Here is a 19,885-nt window from a genome sequence, read left to right as displayed (position 1 = left end):
ACATGTAGCAGAATACATTTTGGCTTAAATTTATGACAAAATTTGATTTTATTGGATTTCTTTTAAAATAGAAAAAAGAAAATATTTTAATATATTTTTTTTCCAAATTTTCGCTTTTTTTGCGCTTATATTGCAAAAAATAAAAAATGGAGTCGTGAATAAATACCACCAAAATAAAGCTCTATTTGTGCGAACAAAATGATAAAAATTTAATTTGGGTACAGCGTAGCATGACCGCGCAATTGTCACTGAAAGCGCTAGAGTGATGAAAGCTGAAAATTGGGCTGGGAAGGAAGGGGGCGAAAGTGCCCTGTATTGAAGTGGTTAATTCCAGGTTATGAGGCAACAAAACACAAAAAAATGCCGGGGGGGGGGGGGGGGTGAATACTTTTGCAAGGCACTGTATTCTTAACATCTGCAGGGTGCTCCACAAACTTTAAGTCTAAAAGAATACACTCGGAAAACATACACATTCTCCTAGGATATCATGGTGCTGCATCATCTTGAATGGTGAATGCAACGTCCAGGCTACATTAGGCCATTCATTTCAATGGTTTTCCTCATAGAGAAATGGGTAGGAGGGGGGCATAAACAGTGTGAACCGGAAGAAGGATAAAACACAGGCACTGAATGCTCCCCCATTATAACTGTACTTCCATTATATCTACAGAATATGCAACAAATGTAGTCCATGACACTTTAGTGAGTTAAATTTATTTACAATTACTTTCTTGCTAGAAAAGCTTCCTTGATTATTTAATGACATGAATATGAATAAAATAACAATAAGAAAGGTTTAATTACAATTGGTGTTCATGCACATGGATTATTTTAGGCATTTTGTCATGTCAAGTGTAAAACTCCCAGCACTTTCCTGCACCCGAGGATAGGCATGTGCCACATTCAGCCTACCATACAAGTGAATGGACGCGCATGGCCATAAGCTTGTAAATGCCAATGCTTCTTTTGCAATAGCATCTACTATCACATACACCAGTGCCATTTTTTCCAACCGCATAAAATAGTCTGTGTATATGAACCCTGAGGCCGCGTACACACGGGCGGACTGTCCGCCCAACTAGGTTCGTCAAACAGTTTGACAAACAGTCCGTTCAAAATTTGCATGAGCGGACTTGACCACACACGACGGACGAACAGTCCGCTGAAAACATGCGCGATGACGTGAACGGCACGTACGACGGGACGAGAAATTCGGCGTCCGATACACTGCAATGCAACCTTCGCCGTGTAAATTCTTTCTGAGCATGCGCGAGACTTAGTTTGCCGAACAAGCCTACACACGAGCGGACTGTTCGCTCAAACCAAGTTTCAGCGGACAGTCTTACGGAAATTCCGAAAAACTTTGTTCGTCAGACTGTCCGCTGAAACTGTCCGCTGAAGCCCACACACGAGCAGACTGTCCGCTGAAACACTGTTCAGCGGACAAAGTTGGACGAACAGTCCGCCCGTGTGTACGCGGCCTTAAACAAGTATGTAAGAAAATATCATTAATAATTATGGTACATCTTACTTACATCAGTGGAAAAATATTGTTGATTGGCTTCTATGTATTTCTGTGTTTATTTTCCAGTTCAATAAGCTTGATGGAATCTGTTTTTGCTTCCAAACAAGCAAATCGTTTATATGGTTATACAAATGCTGGAATATACGCCACATAGCTGGCAGTAATTTTGCTAAAGATCATAAGTATCCTCTTACCAAAAAAATCAGACTGCATGAAAAAACAAGGAGTATCTCAGAAAACATGTTCATTGTCATTACACATAAATTAGTAGAAAATATTAGCTAGATTTGATCACTTTGCGTGACTCAGTTATTTTTCTGAAAAGATTAAGGCAGGTGGATAAGGCTAACTTGAGAAATCTACATTCTGGAAAATAGCTTTGCTTGTTCCATAAGCTCCATTTTCGCTATGGCTGAGAGATGAACTTCATCGGGGCCATCTGCAATACGGAGAGTTCGAGCTGCTACATACCTGGAAGAGACAGAGACTTTAAAATACTTGGACCCTATAATACACAATCATTCAGTTACATAGATACATAGTTAGTTAGGTTGAAAAAAGTAAATCTAGTTCAGGGGTGTTCAACCTTTTTAAGAGCGAGGGCCATTTAAGCAACTTAGTAACCAGTCGTGGGCCACAATGAGGTTGATGACAGGTCACGGCTACTCTATAGGCCCTCTGATCCAATCCACCCAGATGGAGGGGGGCGAATTCTATTTTTTATCGGATTGGAGGCAGGCGGGAGTAAACGGACAAAAGTCTATTTACATCTGCCGCTCTGTATTGGTGAATCGAGGGTCCGATTGGGTAGGGCGGATCGTGTGAAAAGGGCCTAAACTGCTTTCACAATGATGCGCTGTGGTTTACCCACACCGCGGGTGCAGCATAGTGCACCTGTGTCTATCCTGTGGGTTAACTGAACTTTGCCATAGACTCTGCCTGTGGCAAAAGCCGGCGCTGTACAGGTAGCATCAGCTTATGGGGCTCTGCTCTTCAACCACTTTCTTGTTCTACCACCAGCTTCATTCACAACACTGGTGCTTCGGTATGACGGGTCGGAAACCTGCAATCTGGGCTTGGAAGTCGCGGGCCACATCTGGCCCCCGGGTCACTGGTTGGCCACCCCTGATCTAGTTCAACCAAAAAAAAAAAAAAATACAATCTCATATACACAATCCTATATCCATAGTTGATCCAGAGGAAGGCAAAAAATCCCAGAAAAGCATGATCCAATTTGCTACAGCAGGGGATCCCCTGAGAGGCAATCGGATTTTCCCTGGGTCAACTTTACCTATAAATGTTAGTACCCAGTCATATTATGTACATTTAGGAAAGAATCTAGGCCTTTTTTAAAGCAATCTACTGAGCTGGCCAGAACCACCTCTGGAGGTAGTCAATTCCACATCCTCACAGCTCTTACTGTAAAGAAACCTTTCTGTATTTTGAGATTAAATCTTTTTTCCTTTAGACGTAAAGAGTGCCCCCTTGTCCTCTCTGATGACCTTAAAGTGAATAGCTCAACACCAAGTTCACTCTATGGACCACTTATGTATTTGTACATGTTGATCATATTCCCCCTTAATCGCTTCTTCTCAAGAGGGAATAGATTCAGATCCTCTAGTGTTTCCTCATAGCTGAGCTCCTCCATGCCTCTTATCAGTTTGGTTGTCCTCTATACTTTCTCCAGTTCCCCAATATCCTTTTTGAGAACTGGTGCCCAAAACGGAACTACATATTCTAGATGAGGTCTTACTAATGATTTGTACAGGGGCAAAATTATATCTCTCTCCCTCTGGAGTCCATACCTCTCTTAATACAAGAAAGGACTGCTGGCTTTGGAAACCGCAGCTTGGCATTGCATGCTATTACTGAGCTTATGATCTACCAAAACCCCCAGATCCTTCTCCACCATTGTGTTCCAGTTACCATTAATAACACCTGAGCAGTGCTGGACATGGACCAAAATGTGAATGTATCCTACACCATCATTCAAATACCATTATATACACCTCCTGGACATGGGCTAAAATGCAGCTCTAGTATATAATGGACACAAGACAGCATTTCTTTGCTTCAGCCAATGTTTTGGAAGTGAATTGATTTAATGCTTCACAAGAAGCTATTTTGCTAGTTGTTTCAGGAGAATAGTGCTTTTTTGTCATACTAATTAAAGAATACTAAGCGCACACTTTTAGAGAATGCCTTGCCATGCAATGGTCACACAATATATGTTATCTTTTTACCCTGCCATGCACTGTTCAATAGACATGTGCACACTGAAATATTTTGTTTCGGAATTTCGTTTTCATCCGAAAAATAGGATTTTTTGTACTTACCATAAAATCCTTTTCTCTGTAATTCACAGACCGACACAGCTCCTCTCTTAGCCATTGGGTTTTTACGCCCACCTTTAGGAGAATACTAGGCATTACATGTTTTGTAACACACAGAACTTTCCAGTTCCGCCCAGGGGGCGGTCCCTTAGGTAACAACCCTCCAGCCTGCCATGCAGTCATCAGTACGTAAACAAGCAGTATAACGTAAAGAGAAAAAGGAGGGGCAGGTGCTGTGTCAGTCGGTGAATTAAAGAGAAAAGGATTTTACGGTGAGTACAAAAAAATCCTATTTTCTCTTATATTCACCAACCGACACAGCTCCTCTCTTAGCCATTGGGGCGTCCTCAAGCAGTGCCAAACGAGGGGTGGGAAAACAGCATAAAAAAATTTAATCCACCATGGCAAGTGGGAACTAGTGAAACTTTACCCACAAAAAACAACAGTGCGTGGAAGAATCCACCACAAAACCAGGGTACCCTCAACATGAGTGACTACCCACAACCGCACCAAAAACCTGCAGAATGTAATGCAACAGTGCATTAACTTAACAGTACTGCGTTTTTATTGAAAAACCAGGAAAAAATAAAAATATTGCATACTCAATTGCAACTTATACAGCCGCCTGCAAAACTTTGCAGCCAAACCAGGCATCAGCCGGTGCACTGATGTCTACCTTGTAGAATTTGGTAAACGTGTGGACAGACGACCAGGTCACCGCTTTACACACTTGAGCGACAGGCGCCTGATATTTTCAAATGGCGGTTTTTGAAGCACCGATAACACCAGGTTCAGATCCCACAGGGGTAACGGTGGACGCACCGGAGGGGCTACATGTCGCACCCCTTGAACAAAGGTACTCACTAATGAGTGAGACACCAGGGGTCACTGAAAAAGACAGCCAAGGCTGATATTTGCCCCTTAATGATGCTTAACGCCAATTTCTGGCCTACGCCTTGCTAAAGAAACAGCAGGATCCTGGATATAGAAAAGGAGCGCGGATGCCATCCTTTCTCCTCACACATGGAGATGTAAGCCTTCCAGGTCCGATGATATGTCTTCCGAGAAGATTTCTGTGCTCTCAACATAGTGGGGATCGCCGAGTCTGACAGACCCCGGTTCCTCAACATCTGGCTCTCAATAGCCATGCTGTTAAAGCCAGCGATGGTAAAGCAGGATGGAGAATCGGACCTTGAGACAAAAGGTCCTCTCGTAATGGCAGTTGCCATGGGGTGTCTGCCACCAGGTGCACTAGTTCCGCGTACCAAGGCCGCTGAGGCCAATCTGGGGCGACCAGAATTACTGGGATCCCCTCGACTCCACCATGCGGAGCAGACGTGGTAACAGCTTCAGAGGAGCAAAGGTGTAGATCAGCTGGTACTGATCCCACGGAGCCACCAGCGCGTCTGACGAGTCTGCCCACAGATCTCTTGTCCTGGACATGAATCTCGGCACCTTCCGATTGAGACGGGAGGCCAGAAGATCCACGTCTGATGTGCCCCACCGCAGGCACAGTAGCCTGAAATCCTCCGGATGCAACGCCCATTCTCCTGGGTCCAGCATCTGGCGACTTAGATAGTCCGCCTGCCAGTTCTCCACTCCCGGGATGTAAATGGCTGACAGGGCCAGTACGTGTCGCTCTGCCCACCGAAGTATATGAGTGACCTCCCGTGTGGCGGCTGAGCTTCTTATTCCTTCTTGGTGATTGACGTATGCCACAGCCGTGGAGTTGTCTGACTGAATCCTGATCGGACACCCCTGCAGTCTCATCGACTATGTGGAGAGGCATAGCCTGATCGCTCTCAGTTCGAGCAGATTGATCGGCAACTTGGATTCCTCCCATCGACTTGAGGCCCTGAGCCGACTGAACCCCCATCACTCCACCTCAGCCGAATAGGCTGGCGTCCGTTGTGATCACTGTCCATTTCAGAGGTAGGAACGACTTCCCGGACTGAAGCACCGGGGACCTCAGCCACCAGATCAGTGAATCTCTGACTAACGGGCTCACCTGGATCTGTCGATCCAGGGACAACGGAGATTTGTCCCACTTTGTCAAAATTTCCTTCTGCAGAACTCTGGTGTGGAACTGGGCATACGGTACTGCCTCGAAGGAGGTCGCCATGAGTCCCAGGACTCGCATGCAGAAGCGAATTGACGACCACTTGCTGTTCATCAGCAGTTTTACCGTGGCTCTGAGAGTCTGCAGCTTGTCTGAAGGGAGAAAAACTCTCGCTTCCCTGGAGTCCAGCAGCAAGCCTAGGTACTCCAAATGCTGGGTCGTTACTACCTCTGACTTCTTCTTTAGGTTTAACAGCCACCCAAACTCTTGCAGGGTCTGCATGGAGATCGCCACATCCTCTTCTAATTCTGCTGTGGAAAATACTCTCAGGAGAAGATTGTCTAGATATCCCACGATCGCGATCCCACGTTGCCGCAGCAATGCCAAAACTGGAGCCAATACCTTGGTAAAGACTCGGGGGGCTGATGCCAAACCAAAAGGGAGAGCCACAAACTGGTAGTGGGATTCCCCGACTGCAAACCGCAGAAAATGTTGATGCCGGAGGCATATGGGTATGTGCAGGTATACATTCTGGATGTCCAAGGACGCCAGGGAGCCCCCTTAAGTGTAGCGACTACTGAGCGAACTGATTCCATTCTGAACCTCTGCACTTTCACAGTGATTGAGGGCTTTTAGATCCAAGATTGGACGTACCCCTTCCTTCTTGGGAACTACAAACAGGTTTGAGTAGAACCTCTGGAAATGTTCCGATTCCGGAAAAGGTACAATCACCCCGCGATTCAGCAGGTCCCTTACTGCCCCCAAGAGGGCCTCCCGGCGAGCCGGGGAAACGGGTATGCTGGGGGGGAAGAATCTGTTTTGCGGCCAAGAGAGAAACTCTATTTTGTAGCCGAAGGAAATCCGATCGCAAACCCATTGGTCGGACAGTCGAGAGGCCCACCAGGCTGCACACTCCCGAAGGCGACCCCCCACCCGAGTCATGGGTGGGGTCAAACCTTTATGCGGTAGCACTTTTGTTTGCAGGCTTGTTAAGCTTGCGGTTCCAGGGACGTTTCTGTCCTTCCGTGGTGGTCCTGTTGGACTGGGGACGTTTAACCGAAGCTCCGGGCAGAAGCTTTTTGTGAGCGGAAAAAGAGGGCCCTTGCCTACGGTATGGCTCCTTAGCCTTCCTGGCCTGTGAGAGTAGAGTACCCTTACCACCTGTGGCATTCTTAATAATGTAATCGAAGGAGGCTCCAAAGAGCAAGGGAAGATCCGTCAGAGCTTTTTTGGATGCCTGGTCAGCAGACCAGCATTTTAACCAAATGAATGAATGAATGAAAATATTTGTAAAGTGCACAACGCGAACTGAGTCGCCTCAAGGCGCTGTGAAGAGCTTAGCTGTCATCAACTAGAAGAGGAAGGTCTTGAGTTTTTTCCTAAAGGACTGGTGGTTTTCTTCCAGGCGGATGTTGGTTGGTAGAATGTTCCATAGCCGAGGTCCTTGGACAGCGAATCTCCGATCCCCCTTCGATTTGTACCGTGCTTTGGGAACGAGGAGGAGATTTTTGTTAGATGATCATAGACAGCGGTTTGGTGTGTAATGATTTATTTTCTCAATTAGGTATTGAGGAGCGTCTTTATGTACGCATTTGTGGGTGAGGCAGAGGGTTTTGAATGTGATCCGATTCTTTACGGTTAGCCAATGTAGGTTCCTCAGGGAAGGGGAGATTGATTCCCAGGGTTTTTTTCCTGTTATCAGCCTTGCTGCCATGTTTTGGATAAGTTGTAATCGCGCAAGTTGATATTGGGGTAATCCTATATAAAGTGAGTTTGCGTAGTCCAGTCGTGAATTAATGACTGTTCCAACTACCACTGCTTTGTCATTCTGTGGGATGAACAGGAATAGTCTGCGTAGCAGATGGTGAGCACCACTAACTACTGCTCCTATTTGTGCATCCATTGACATTTGTGAGTCCAAAATGACCCCGAGACTCTTGGCCTTGGTCTTTGGGGAGATGGTTTGCCCAAAGATGGTGGGTGGTGTCCAGGAGGACTTGGTTTACGGAGTTATGGTTTGAGTGTAGGATAAGAAGCTCTGTTTTTGATTCCTTGAGTTTGAGCAAGTTGGTGGTCATCCAGTCTACTATTAAATTGAGGCAATTTTCTAGTTGTTGGTGATGGTCTCTTTGTCCGGTGATACAGAAGTAAAGTTGTGTTTGTCAGCGTACGAGTGGAAGCAGAGGTCTGAAACTCTGATGATTTGGAGGAGTGGACAGATGTATATGTTGAAGAGGACTGGCGACAAAGGCGATCCTTGTGGGACTCCGCAAGCGACTGCCCGGGATTCAAAGTAGAATCAAATCAAATCAAATCAGGCACCTCAGCACCACTGCTGACACTGAAGTCCTGGATAACAGAGGGAGAGTATCCAGGGCTACGTCACAAACGTACTTAAGGCCTTGCGCGCAGACAGGAGAAGCCTGTTGTTCTCCCAATTCGCGGTGCAACAGTTTTCCCACTCAGTTAGTGTCTGTGATACAAGTGCAGATGCCAGTACTGGTCACACAGGTGACCCCATAACCATAAACAAGGAACGAGCCACTGCTTCGGGCTTCCTGTCCATGGGATCCTTAAATGCAGGAGTCCCCTCTACCGGGATCGTGGTTACTTTGTTTAACCTGGATACTGGGGGGTCCACGACCGGAGGAGCCGACCATTTTTTGAGAAGGCTCTCCTCAAAGGGGTAACGCACCGCCATGTATTTGGGTACCAAAAAGGTCAGTTGCGGGTGACCCCATTCCTTGTAAATTAACTTGTCAAAATAAGTCAGATACGGGAACACCTTAAGTGAACGGGCTGGCTTACGGCACTCAAAAGGGACCACTACCTCAGCAAAGGAATCTGCTGGCTCCTGAATCTTCAGGGTATCACGCACAGCTGTGATAAGTGCTCTAACAAGCGATTTGTCACGCATGTACTGGGACGGGGACTCATCCTCACTGTCCGAATGGTCCTGGTCAGCGCCATCTGAAACGTCAGAGCAGGGGTCACCAGTCTCAGTGGGACCCGAGTCTGCATCACAGCTCTCCCCAGAGGATGGGGGGGGGGCAGGGGCCGCTTTATAGCACCTTTGCACCCACGCACCGCCTCCATCTTGGCAACGAATGAATTGAGGACCGCCGACAAGGTGTCCAAGGGCACTGCCCAGTCCGCAGGCGACCCGGTTGCAATTGCCTGGATTTTGGGGGAAGAAACACCAGTTTCTGGGACCATGCTGACCCTACCCTGTCTGCCACCCAAAGTGGACTTAGGACAGTGACAGTCCCACCCTCCTTACTGCTGCTGGCTGAGAGGCTCTTTCCCGCAGGACTCACCACCCTGAGGGTTCTGCGCTATCCAGCAGGTAGTGCCTGTAGTCTCTGTTGGCTCCCAGGTGCAGAGGAAACAGCTCTGTGTCGATGGAAGCAGCTGCTAATGGCGCTGAAACCACTCTGTAGTGTGCTCAGGCTCAAAGGAAAATGCCCGCCCAGCGTTGAGCATAAGGACATAAAACACAGGAAAAATGTCCGCCGGAGCACATGCTGCCACTAGAGAACACTGAAAACCATGTTCAGGCTTCTAGAAAATGGCCGCTGACATCCAGTATAAGGACAAATCACAGTCGCTGAAGCCCAGGAGAGCATGCTTTCCCTTGCCCACACCAAAGATGGCTGCTGTATGCAAAAGCCATGAGGGACAGAGAGAAACAATGGCGGTTGAAACAGCGCTGCACAGGACAAAAGCACAGCCTCACAGGCACCTCCAGGGACATGAAAAACAGGACCCAGGACACAGCCAGCCAGAGCAACCCCCCCCCCCCCAGGTGAGAGCCCCTGCACAGACACACCGCTCTGCAGCATCCCCCACAGGGAGGGGGGAGGGAGAAAGGAACAGGGAGAGAAGAGAGGGAGGTCAGGGACCCCCGAATCGACCTCCCAGGGAATGCCCAGCTGCTTAGTCCCACCGAGGCGGGGAGAGCTGTACTTACCAGTCCTGAAGAGCTGGGAGACATTCCATTACAGACCCACTCACTGATCAGTACAGGGTGGCTGCTGGCCCGGCACACTGTGACGCAGGCATCAGTAAGTAGCCCAGTCATATGTGTGCTCTGGAGCATAAAAGTTCACTGACCACCTCTGGAGCTGAGGTTTCGTCATGGCGGACCCAGAGCGGAGCTCTGGCCTGCACACACTCGATGGCCGGACTGGGGAGACTACAAGGATAAGGGTATCCAGCCTGTCATCCAGCCGGCTGTTCATATCACAGGATCTATCATTTTGGGCAAAAAGCCAAGCTTCTGCAGAAAAAAAAGCACGGACTGATGGGCCCGTCAGGGTTGCTAGGTCCTTCTCCTTCACTAGGCAAAATAAAACTGATGGCAGGCTGGAGGGACCACCCCTGGGCAGAACTGGAAAGTTCTGTGTGTTACATAACATATAATGGCTAGTATTCTTCTAAAGGTGGGCGTAACAACCCAATGGCTAAGAGAGGAGCTGTGTTGGTCAGTGAATATAAGAGAAAATACATTTATTTAGTTACTCCCGAAATTCGTCTGAAAATCCAAATTAATTAAGGTCGAATCTGTCATTGAAGGCTGATGGTGTCTGTCGAATGTTCAAAGAAGATTCGACAGAGCAGCTAAACTGTATGACTCCGTATAGATTTGACGTCTGTATGTTTTTTGCTGCTTTGTCGAATCTTTATTGTTCATGTTGAATGTATATAGTTCAAACAGAAAATGGACCGGTGATAGTGATCACTGATCAGACAGGTAACAAGATAGGGTATATAGAATCTATATAGAATCTCAATCTATAATATAGAATCTATAATAATAAATCCCCCCCTCCCCACAACACGGGCAGCCTCTGAGGCTATCACAACACTAGCAACACTAGTATCACTATCAGGTTCACAACACTAACACAATAGCAGCAAATTATTATGAAAAAGTTAAGTTGAACTGTAGCTTGCTTCACTATTGTTCTGCTGCTGTGCTTATGCTTGATTGCTAAAGAATTTAGGTTCTCTGACAAACGGACCAGCTAAGATTGACTGTCTTCTGAAATGATTCAGTGTGTGTGTCTCTCTCTGCTAGCAATCGTAAGTGAAATAAGTTGGCTGTACGTGTGTGTACTTAGTTCTAGCTATTTTACTGCTCCTCCTCTTTGATTACAATCAGCCAATAACGTTCATCATCATCATTATTTTTATTTTCTTGATCATACATCACGGGACACAGGAGCTTCATTACATAGTGGGTTATATAGGCACCTCTGGTGATTGGACACTGGTTGACCCTAATTAAAGAGAATTCCTCCCCTATATAACCCCTCCCATTTGGGAGGCACCTCAGTTTTTTCGCCAGTGTCTGGTCGATGGTCACGTAAAACTTAGCTCTATGCGGGTCCCCGGCGAGGGCCGAAGGGCTACAACAAACCGGATCCATACCTCGGGCCGATATTTGACTCCCATGATGGTATGGTACCCGGGCCTCGTCTGCCGAAGAAACGAGGTTTTGCCTGTAAGTCCTCTCCATTGGAAGACTGGGCTCTGGGACAACCAGACTTGGGGTACTGTTTACTCAGGGCCCCTGTAAGTTTCTGGCAGAGCTTTCTACATGGCCCAGGTGGGAGGATCTTTTCGTAAGAGCCCCAGATATACCTGAAGGTTGGCTAACAATACCCGGCGTGATGGATGAAGGCTGGAATTGGTCTGTTATCAGCAATTCCTGCGGCGGGGACAGGTAAGGGAAGTCATTCTATATATTTTAAATATATGAATGGATTTCTTCATTGTGAGTAGTTGTATGTCTTACCTGGTTTCCACCACTAGAGGGAGTAAGAGCAGCCTGATGCATACTTACATGCCTTTCAATACAAACACGCTCAGTGAAAGCCTGGTTTTCCAGCTACTCACGTCTCCCTTACAGTTCTTGCCACAATTAAAGGTAAAAAGGGGTCCCATGCAGGTCAGGGGTCCCACGTTGCTCCCTTTGGGTTCTCCTCCCCCCCCGGATTCCGCGGTCCTCGTGCACGCGCGCCGGGCGCGCTCCTGGCCTAATGGAGGAGGGGGGGGGGTGTGGTTGCGAGCCGTGCACGTTAGTGTGCACGGCGCTGTAGCGCAGGTGCCAAGCGGCAGTTTTAAAAAGCCCAGAGCGTCAGGGGACTGTAACTGGAGACACAGGAGCTGTGGGCTGTAAGCATCCGTGGGGATTGGATCCAGGCAAACCTTAAGACACCTACTCAGCATCAGGTTGTGCAGTTTAAGCATATATTGATTTATTGTGAGACTTTAAGCGCAACAGTGATTGCATTTGTACTAGTACCTCTGCTTTGTAGCTTAGTACTATGTCTCCTCGTAAGAGGGTTTCAGGGGCAGGTAATAAAAGCACTGGCAAGTCACCGCCTAGGTCCAGGGGTTCCAAAAGTGCCTGTAAATTACCATCCCCCTCTGCAAGACTGGAGCCTGCCTCTCAAGACGAGTCGGTGCCCCTTTCAGGCTTTGCAGCCTCTCCCAATGTCGCAGCCCCGGTCTATGTCACTGAGGACTCCCTTAGGGCTACATTGGAGGGTTTTGAAGGGAGGATCATGAATTTTATTTCTGCTTCCCTAAAAGATAGCAGGAAAAGGGGTAGATCCCCTCCCTCTGCTGAAATCCCTCTCTCAGATAGTTGCTCTGAAAATGAGGAGGGATCCCTATCTTTGGATAGGGATCATGAGCAGTCGGATGAGTCAGAGGAAGAGGAGTTAGTCCCCTCCTCCCAGGCACTCAGAAAGCAGGTGCAGTATTATACTGAATTGGTGCGTACCACATTCAGAATGCCTGCTGCTGAAGTCGCTACATCCTCTGTCTCTTCCCTGGGAGTCAGGAAAGCCCCACAAACTGCTTGTTCCTTCCCAATTCATCCTTTAATGGGTGAATTGATGTATGAGGATTGGGGACATCCCGATAAACTGTTTACTCCTCCCAAGAGGTTTTCTATGCATTATCCTGTGGAGGAAAGTTTCACTAAGAAATGGGGGGTCCCATCTGTCGATGCGGCTGTTTCTTGTGTGAATAAAAACCTAACTTGTCCTTTGGATAATGCGCAGGTATTTAAGGATCCAGTTGACAAAAGGCTGGAAACCTTGTTAAAAGCCTCCTTTTCCATGGCTGGCGCTGTGGTGCAACCTACAGTCGCAGCCGTGGGGTTGTGTCAGTTCCTCAAGGAACAGGTTAAACAAATGTTTGGTCTCCTTCCCAGTGAGGAAGTAGAGAAATATGCAGAGACGCCTCACATCTTGTGTTTCATAATTGATGCGATTTTGGATTCTGTCCAACAAGCATCACGTTTATCCCTCATGTTGGTACACATGCGTAGGGCTCTATGGCTAAAGAATTGGGCTGCTGAGATGTCATGCAAAAAGCATTTGACTGGGTTCCCGTTTAAAGGGGAGCGTTTGTTTGGGGAAGAATTAGATAAATTCGTCCAAAATATTTCGGGAGGTAAGTCTACTCTCCTTCCAGTCAAAAGGAGCAAACGTCCTTCATTCAGGCGTACTCTCTCTCCCGAAGCATCAAGCTCTAAACAGTGGCGACGGCCTTCCCAGCCCTCCTCTGCTAGAAAGCCTCAGGGCCGAGCCCAGGGACAGAAGAAGACTTGGGGGCGAAAGCCTGCCAAGCAGACCCCCAAGACCTCCTTGTGAAGGGGCGCCCCCGCTCGGCAGAGTGGGGGGAAGGCTCCTGCAGTTTGCAGGCGCCTGGCGGGAAGAGATTCAGGACAAGTATCTCTGGGCTACAGGCTAGAGTTTCAGAAGATTCCACCTTCTCGTTTTCTAAGGTCAAGGATCCCCAAGGATCCAGTAAAGCAGAAACCGCTATTCCTGGCCTTAGATCAGTTACTATCCCAGGGTGTGATAGTAGAAGTGAGCCCGAAAGATCAGGGTTCAGGTTTTTATTCGAATCTCTTCACCGTTCCAAAACCAAACGGAGGTGTCAGACCTATCTTGGATCTGAGAGACTTAAACCGGTTTTTACACATCCAGACCTTCCGGATGCAGTCAATACGCACTGTGGTCTCCTCTCTGCAAGGGGGAGAATTCATGGCATCAATAGATATCAAAGATGCATATCTCCATGTGCCAATATTTCCCGCACACCAGAAGTTTCTAAGGTTCACGGTAGAGCGGCGCCATTTTCAATTTGTGGCCCTGCCGTTCGGGCTAGCTACGGCCCCTCGAGTCTTCACGAAGATTCTGGACCCTTCTCTTAGCAATCTTAAGAGTTCAGGGCATAGCCGTCATGGCTTACCTAGACGACTTGCGTCTCGTAGAGAGAACTGCAGCGTGCCTAAGTCGCAGCGTCATCAGGACGCTAGAACATCTAGAGCGCCTAGGTTGGATTATAAACCTAGAAAAGTCGTCCTTGCAACCGACCACCAGGTTGGATTACCTGGGTTTGATTATCGACACCGCTCAGGGCAGGGTGTTTCTTCCAAGGCCAATGGCCTTGGCCATTGGAGATCTGGTGCGCCTGATTCTGGGCGGAAGATCTTCCTCCATTCGGCTATGTATGAGACTATTGGGAAAGATGGTCGCCTCATTCGAGGCCGTCCCATTCGCCCAGTTCCACTCAAGGCCTCTGCAAAGATGCATCCTTGCGGCTTGGAACAGGAAGCCCCAATCCCTGGATCTTCCTATGCGTTTATCTCCCCGGGCACGCAAAAGTCTTGTCTGGTGGTTACAAACCAGGAATTTGCTGAAAGGCAAAACTTTTCTTCCCCTCTCATGGAAGATTGTCACAACGGATGCCAGCCTGACAGGCTGGGGAGCCGTATTGGAGGGAACGTGCTCGCAGGGAAAATGGTCTGCGACCGAAGGTCTGCTGCCCATAAAGATCTTGGAGATTCGGGCAGTTTACATGGCACTCATAGAGTGGTCTTACAGACTGCGAGGTTTCCCAGTTCGGATTCAGTCCGACAATGCCACTGCAGTGGCTTACATCAATCACCAGGGCGGTACCAGAAGTCTGGTGGCCCAAAAGGAGGTGAATCGCATACTTGTCTGGGCAGAAGAGCATGTTCCGTGTCTCTCTGCAGTCTTCATCCCAGGGGTGGAGAATTGGCAGGCGGATTTTCTCAGCCGCCAGCAGTTGTGCCCAGGAGAATGGGCTCTGCACCCCGATGTATTTCAGAACATATGTTACAAGTGGGGCACTCCAGACGTGGATCTGTTTGCATCCAGATTCAACAGGAAACTGGACAAGTTTGTGTCAAGGACAAGAGATGCACTTGCTCAGGGGTCAGATGCTCTGACGGTTCCCTGGGATCAGTACAATCTGATCTATGCCTTCCCCCCGAGCCCGCTGCTATCGCGGTTCCTGGGAAGGGTCAAGAGGGAGTCGAAGTCGGTCCTTTTAGTGGCCTCAGCTTGGCCCAGGCGACCATGGTTTGCAGAAATCATGAAGTTGGCAGTGGGCGGGCCATGGACCCTCCCTCTCCGGCCAGATCTGCTCTCACAGGGTCCAATCTACCATCCTGCTTTACGCAGTCTGAATTTGACGGTCTGGCTGCTGAGACCCACATTCTGAGAGACCGTGGCCTTTCGGGGCCAGTCCTTTCCACTCTGGTCAATGCCAGAAAGCCGGCCTCCAGGCGTATCTATTACAAGATCTGGAGGGCATATGTTTCCTGGTGTGAACTCAGGAGATGGCATCCTAGAAAGTATGTCATTAGCAGAATCTTGGCCTTTCTCCAGTCAGGCCTAGAAATGAATTTGGCCATAAGCACCATCAAGGTGCAGATTTCGGCCCTGTCGGTATTTTTTCAAAGACCTCTTGCATCACACTCCCTAGTACGGGCTTTTATCCAGGGGGCTATGCGGATAAAACCGCCAGTTAAACCTCCGGTATGCCCATGGGATCTGAATTTGGTTCTCTCGGCCTTAGAGGCCCAACCATTTGAACCTTTGCAGCTGGCTTCTTTAGCTCTCTTGACTAAAAAGCTGGTCTTCTTAGTAGCCATATCCACGGCTAGAAGAGTATCAGAATTGGCAGCTCTTTCCTGTAAAGAGCCCTATTTAATTATCCATAAGGACCGGGTGGTTATGCGTCCCAACGGGTCCTTTCTACCTAAGGTGGTTTCGGGTTTCCATCTGAATCAGGATATAATCCTACCATCCTTTTTTCCAAATCCTCAGTCCATAGAGAAAGAGTCTTTACACACTTTAGATGTGGTTAGAGCAATCAGTCTTTATCTTCAGGCAACTGCTCAGATAAGAAAGACTGACTGTTTATTTATTCTGCCAGAAGGCCCTAGAAGGGGTCAGGCAGCGTCAAAGTCCACTCTCTCAAGGTGGATCAGACAAGTTATTTCTCAGGCCTATAGCTTAAAGGGGAAGATTCCTCCTTTTCAGGTGAAAGCGCACTCTACTAGGGCTGTCAGTGCTTCTTGGGCAGTGCATCACCAGGCCTCCCTGGCTCAGATCTGTAAGGCTGCGACTTGGTCATCAGTCCACACATTCACCAGATTCTATCAGGAGGATGTCAGAGGGCAAGAGGATATCGCCTTCGGGCGCAGTGTACTGCAGGCTGCAGTTTAGGTCCTCAGGTCCCTGGCGGTCTATGTTTATGATCTGTGTCTCCCTCCCCTCAACCTGAGCATTGCTATGGGACATCCCACTATGTAATGAAGCTCCTGTGTCCCGTGATGTATGATCAAGAAAATGGGATTTTTATATACAGCTTACCTGTAAAATCCTTTTCTTGAGAGTACATCACGGGACACAGGGCTCCCGCCCCTCTTGGGTTTTACGTGGTTTCTTATTGCTTTGCTACAAAACTGAGGTGCCTCCCAAATGGGAGGGGTTATATAGGGGAGGAATTCTCTTTAATTAGGGTCAACCAGTGTCCAATCACCAGAGGTGCCTATATAACCCACTATGTAATGAAGCTCCTGTGTCCCGTGATGTACTCTCAAGAAAAGGATTTTACAGGTAAGCTGTATATAAAAATCCCATTTTACTTCTCCCACCCAATTCCAGCAGCGATCTTTTCTCTCTATGTCGAATCTTTTCTCTTTATGTAGAATAATCCTGGACTAATAGAGTTAAGGTTAGGCACATTCGACCACAGGTTCGATAGACACAGATTGTTATTGTCAGCGTCATGTCGAATCTCCTATCTATATCGAACTGTTGTCACAACGAAAATGAAAATAAAGCATTATGTCGGATCTTTCGATTTTCAGATTCTGTACTTTCGTTATCGTTTGTTAACCGGTTCCCGACCAGCGCATGCCGATGTACGTCGGCAGAATGGCACGGGCAGGCATATTGGCGTACAGGTACGTCCAATCTTTAATGCCGCCCTGCCATCGCGCTCGCGTGCTGGTCGGGACCCCCGTGAGTCTGGTCACGGGTCCCGTGGACTCAATCGCCGCGGGCATACCCGAGATCGTCTCACGGGGCGGCTGAACGAGGAAATGCCGTTGTAAACAGCATTTTCCCGTTCTGCCTAGCAACTAGTGATGCTGATCTCTGCTCCATGTGATTGGAGCAGAGATCAGTGTTCACTAAATTAAAGTCCAGCCCCCTACAGTTAGTAACACACCCCTAGGAACACTTAACCCCTACACTGCCACCCCCTGGTTAACCCCTTCACTGCCAGTGTCATTTACACAGGAATCACTGCATTTATATAGCAGTGATTGCTGTATAAATGACAATGGTCCCAAAAATGTGTCAAAAATGTCCGATGTGTCCGCCATAATGTCGCAGTCACAATAAAAATCGCTGATCACCGCCATTACTAGTAAAAAAAAATATTAATAAAAATGCCATAAAACTACCCCCTATTTTGTAAACGCTATAACATTTGCGCAAACCAATCAATAATCGCTTATTGCGATTTTTTTTTTACCAAAAATATGTATAAGAATACGTATCGGCCTAAACTGAGGGAAAAAAATGTTTTTTTTAAATATTTTTGGGGATATTTATTATAACAAAAAGTAAAAAATAATGCATTTTTTTCAAAATTGTCGCTCTATTTTTGTTTATAGCGCAAAAAATAAAAACCGCAGGGGTGATCAAATAGCACCAAAAGAAAGCTCTATTTGTGGGAAAAAAAGGATGTCAATTTTGTTTGGGAGCCAGGTCGCATTACCGCGCAATTGTCAGTTAAAGCGACGCAGTGCCGAATCGCAAAAAGTGGTCTGGTCTTTGACCAGCAAAATGGTCCGGGGCTGAAATGGTTAAAATGATAACGAAAATACCTGAAATTTGGATGAAAATGCATTCGGACGAAAATGAATGCACATGTCTACTGTTCAAGCTGTATACGTTATACAACCAGCTTTCTTTACCGGACGTGGATAGTTAAGAACCTTGTTTGTATCAGCTTTGATTGGTTAAGGATGTACGGTACAAGTTTCTTATAAAAGTAGGACAGGGGCAATGCTCACATTATCTATGGCCTCATTGCCAGGATTGTTCAGTACATGCTCAAAGGTCACTGATAATGGGTTAAGTGGCACGACTCCTCTGTCTATAGTAGAATTAACTTCAGGTAAGTTGTTTTTCTTTTCCTATATAACAATTTTTTTTCTTTGTGTTTGAGTCATCTTCTTTTGGCACATTGCCAAAAAACTAAATGCAATATATAATTATGCCAAGTTGCCAAGCTATTGATGCTGGTGGTACCATGGACTATGTGGCTGGTCTAGAAATGTTTACCTAATATTACAATAGGGCTAACTAAAATTAAAGCACAACTACAGTCAAAGTGTTTTTTATTTTGTAGCAACATCAGGAATGGTTAGAACCTCTGTTTTTTTCTATAGTTTTTTTTCCTATATTCCTTTTCTCTCTGGGGATTCAAAGCATTTTTTATCTGCTGTTATTTGAGATCTGTATCCTCATGGGACAGTTCTCCCTCACTTCCTGTCAAAACAGGAAGCAATGGTAAATTTTACCAGCTGGAATAACGACTACAACAAAAACGTTTTGTTTTGAAAAATGGAGAAGTGTTAAAATCTCTGTCCGGTTATTATTACGGTCTTTATCTTCTTGTTCACTCAACAACTGTTTCCCATATTTTAGAAAGTGAAGGAGAATCTCCCAAAAAGCTTACAGAGAGCACTAACAACTTGGCAGAAGTATTTTCTCTTTCCAAGTCTATCTATAGCAGAACAATCATGCAGGAGCTCAAGCAAGCTCATAAAACAAATGATATTCTGGATGCACCAATACAATCTTTTTACAAGTACGAGTACCGATACTTTTTTTTTTGAATACCTACCACAACTGTTTTGTTTACACTTCAGCAGTCAGCAATGGTACAAAGCATTGAAAAGTTATTTACAAACTAAATAAAAATAATTTCTGTGAAACGTGTAAATAAACGTTAAAGGTGTAAAAATATTAACGAACAAAGCAAACAAGATTTTTAAAAAAATTGTTAATAGTTTTTAAAATAGAATTGTAACTAATTAAATAGAGGCGAATAGGGCGTTCATTAAGGCTAACTAGAGTAAATTAAGGGCTATTAAGGGGTTAAACAAAGGAACATTTAATAACCCCTTAAGGACCGCCCCACGCAAATATACTGTGGCAGGGCAGCCCTCCTGCGCAAAATCACGTACCCGTATGTAATTTTTTGCACTGGGTCTGGGGCGCGCACGTGTGCCATTAGCGACCTGCTTTTGCTGTGATTTGACACAGCAAGAGTCAATCAACAGGTCCAGTGGACCTGATGTCTGCCGGGACCCGCCAATTGTTCTCCGGAGAGGCAGAACAGTGGTCTGTGAGAGGGGAAGATGGAGATCTTGTGCTAAGCAGAAACGCGTATCTCTTTTTTTCCCCCAAGTCAAAGCACCCCCCTCGCCTACAGTTAGAAAGCACCCACTAAGACCACATTTAACCCTTTGATCTCCCCTGATGTTAACCTGTTCCCTACCAGTGTCATTAGTACATTTTTTTTAGCACTGATCACTGTATTGGTGTCACT

The 19,885-nt window shown here is 46.8% G+C and overlaps 1 protein-coding gene across 1 annotated transcript in view; it reads right to left on the bottom strand.

The window, feature by feature from the left end:
* Positions 1 to 695: 695 nt before the first annotated feature.
* The window catches only part of ACAD11 (acyl-CoA dehydrogenase family member 11), a 199,364-nt gene continuing 180,174 nt past the window's right edge, over positions 696 to 19,885 (bottom strand). The window contains exon 20 of the mRNA XM_077491529.1: positions 696 to 1,996. Coding sequence (XP_077347655.1) covers positions 1,885 to 1,996 — 112 coding nt within the window. The 3' untranslated portion in view covers positions 696 to 1,884. The remainder of the gene's footprint in view (positions 1,997 to 19,885) is intronic.

The sequence above is a fragment of the Lithobates pipiens genome, unplaced genomic scaffold (genome assembly GCF_037356315.1).
Source record: "Lithobates pipiens isolate NorthernLeopardFrog02 unplaced genomic scaffold, aLitPip1_a1.2 Scaffold_19, whole genome shotgun sequence".
In the NCBI taxonomy this organism is placed as follows: Eukaryota; Metazoa; Chordata; class Amphibia; order Anura; family Ranidae; genus Lithobates; species Lithobates pipiens.
The sequence above is the reverse complement of the archived record's forward strand: the minus strand, read 5'-3'. Positions and strand labels throughout refer to the sequence as shown.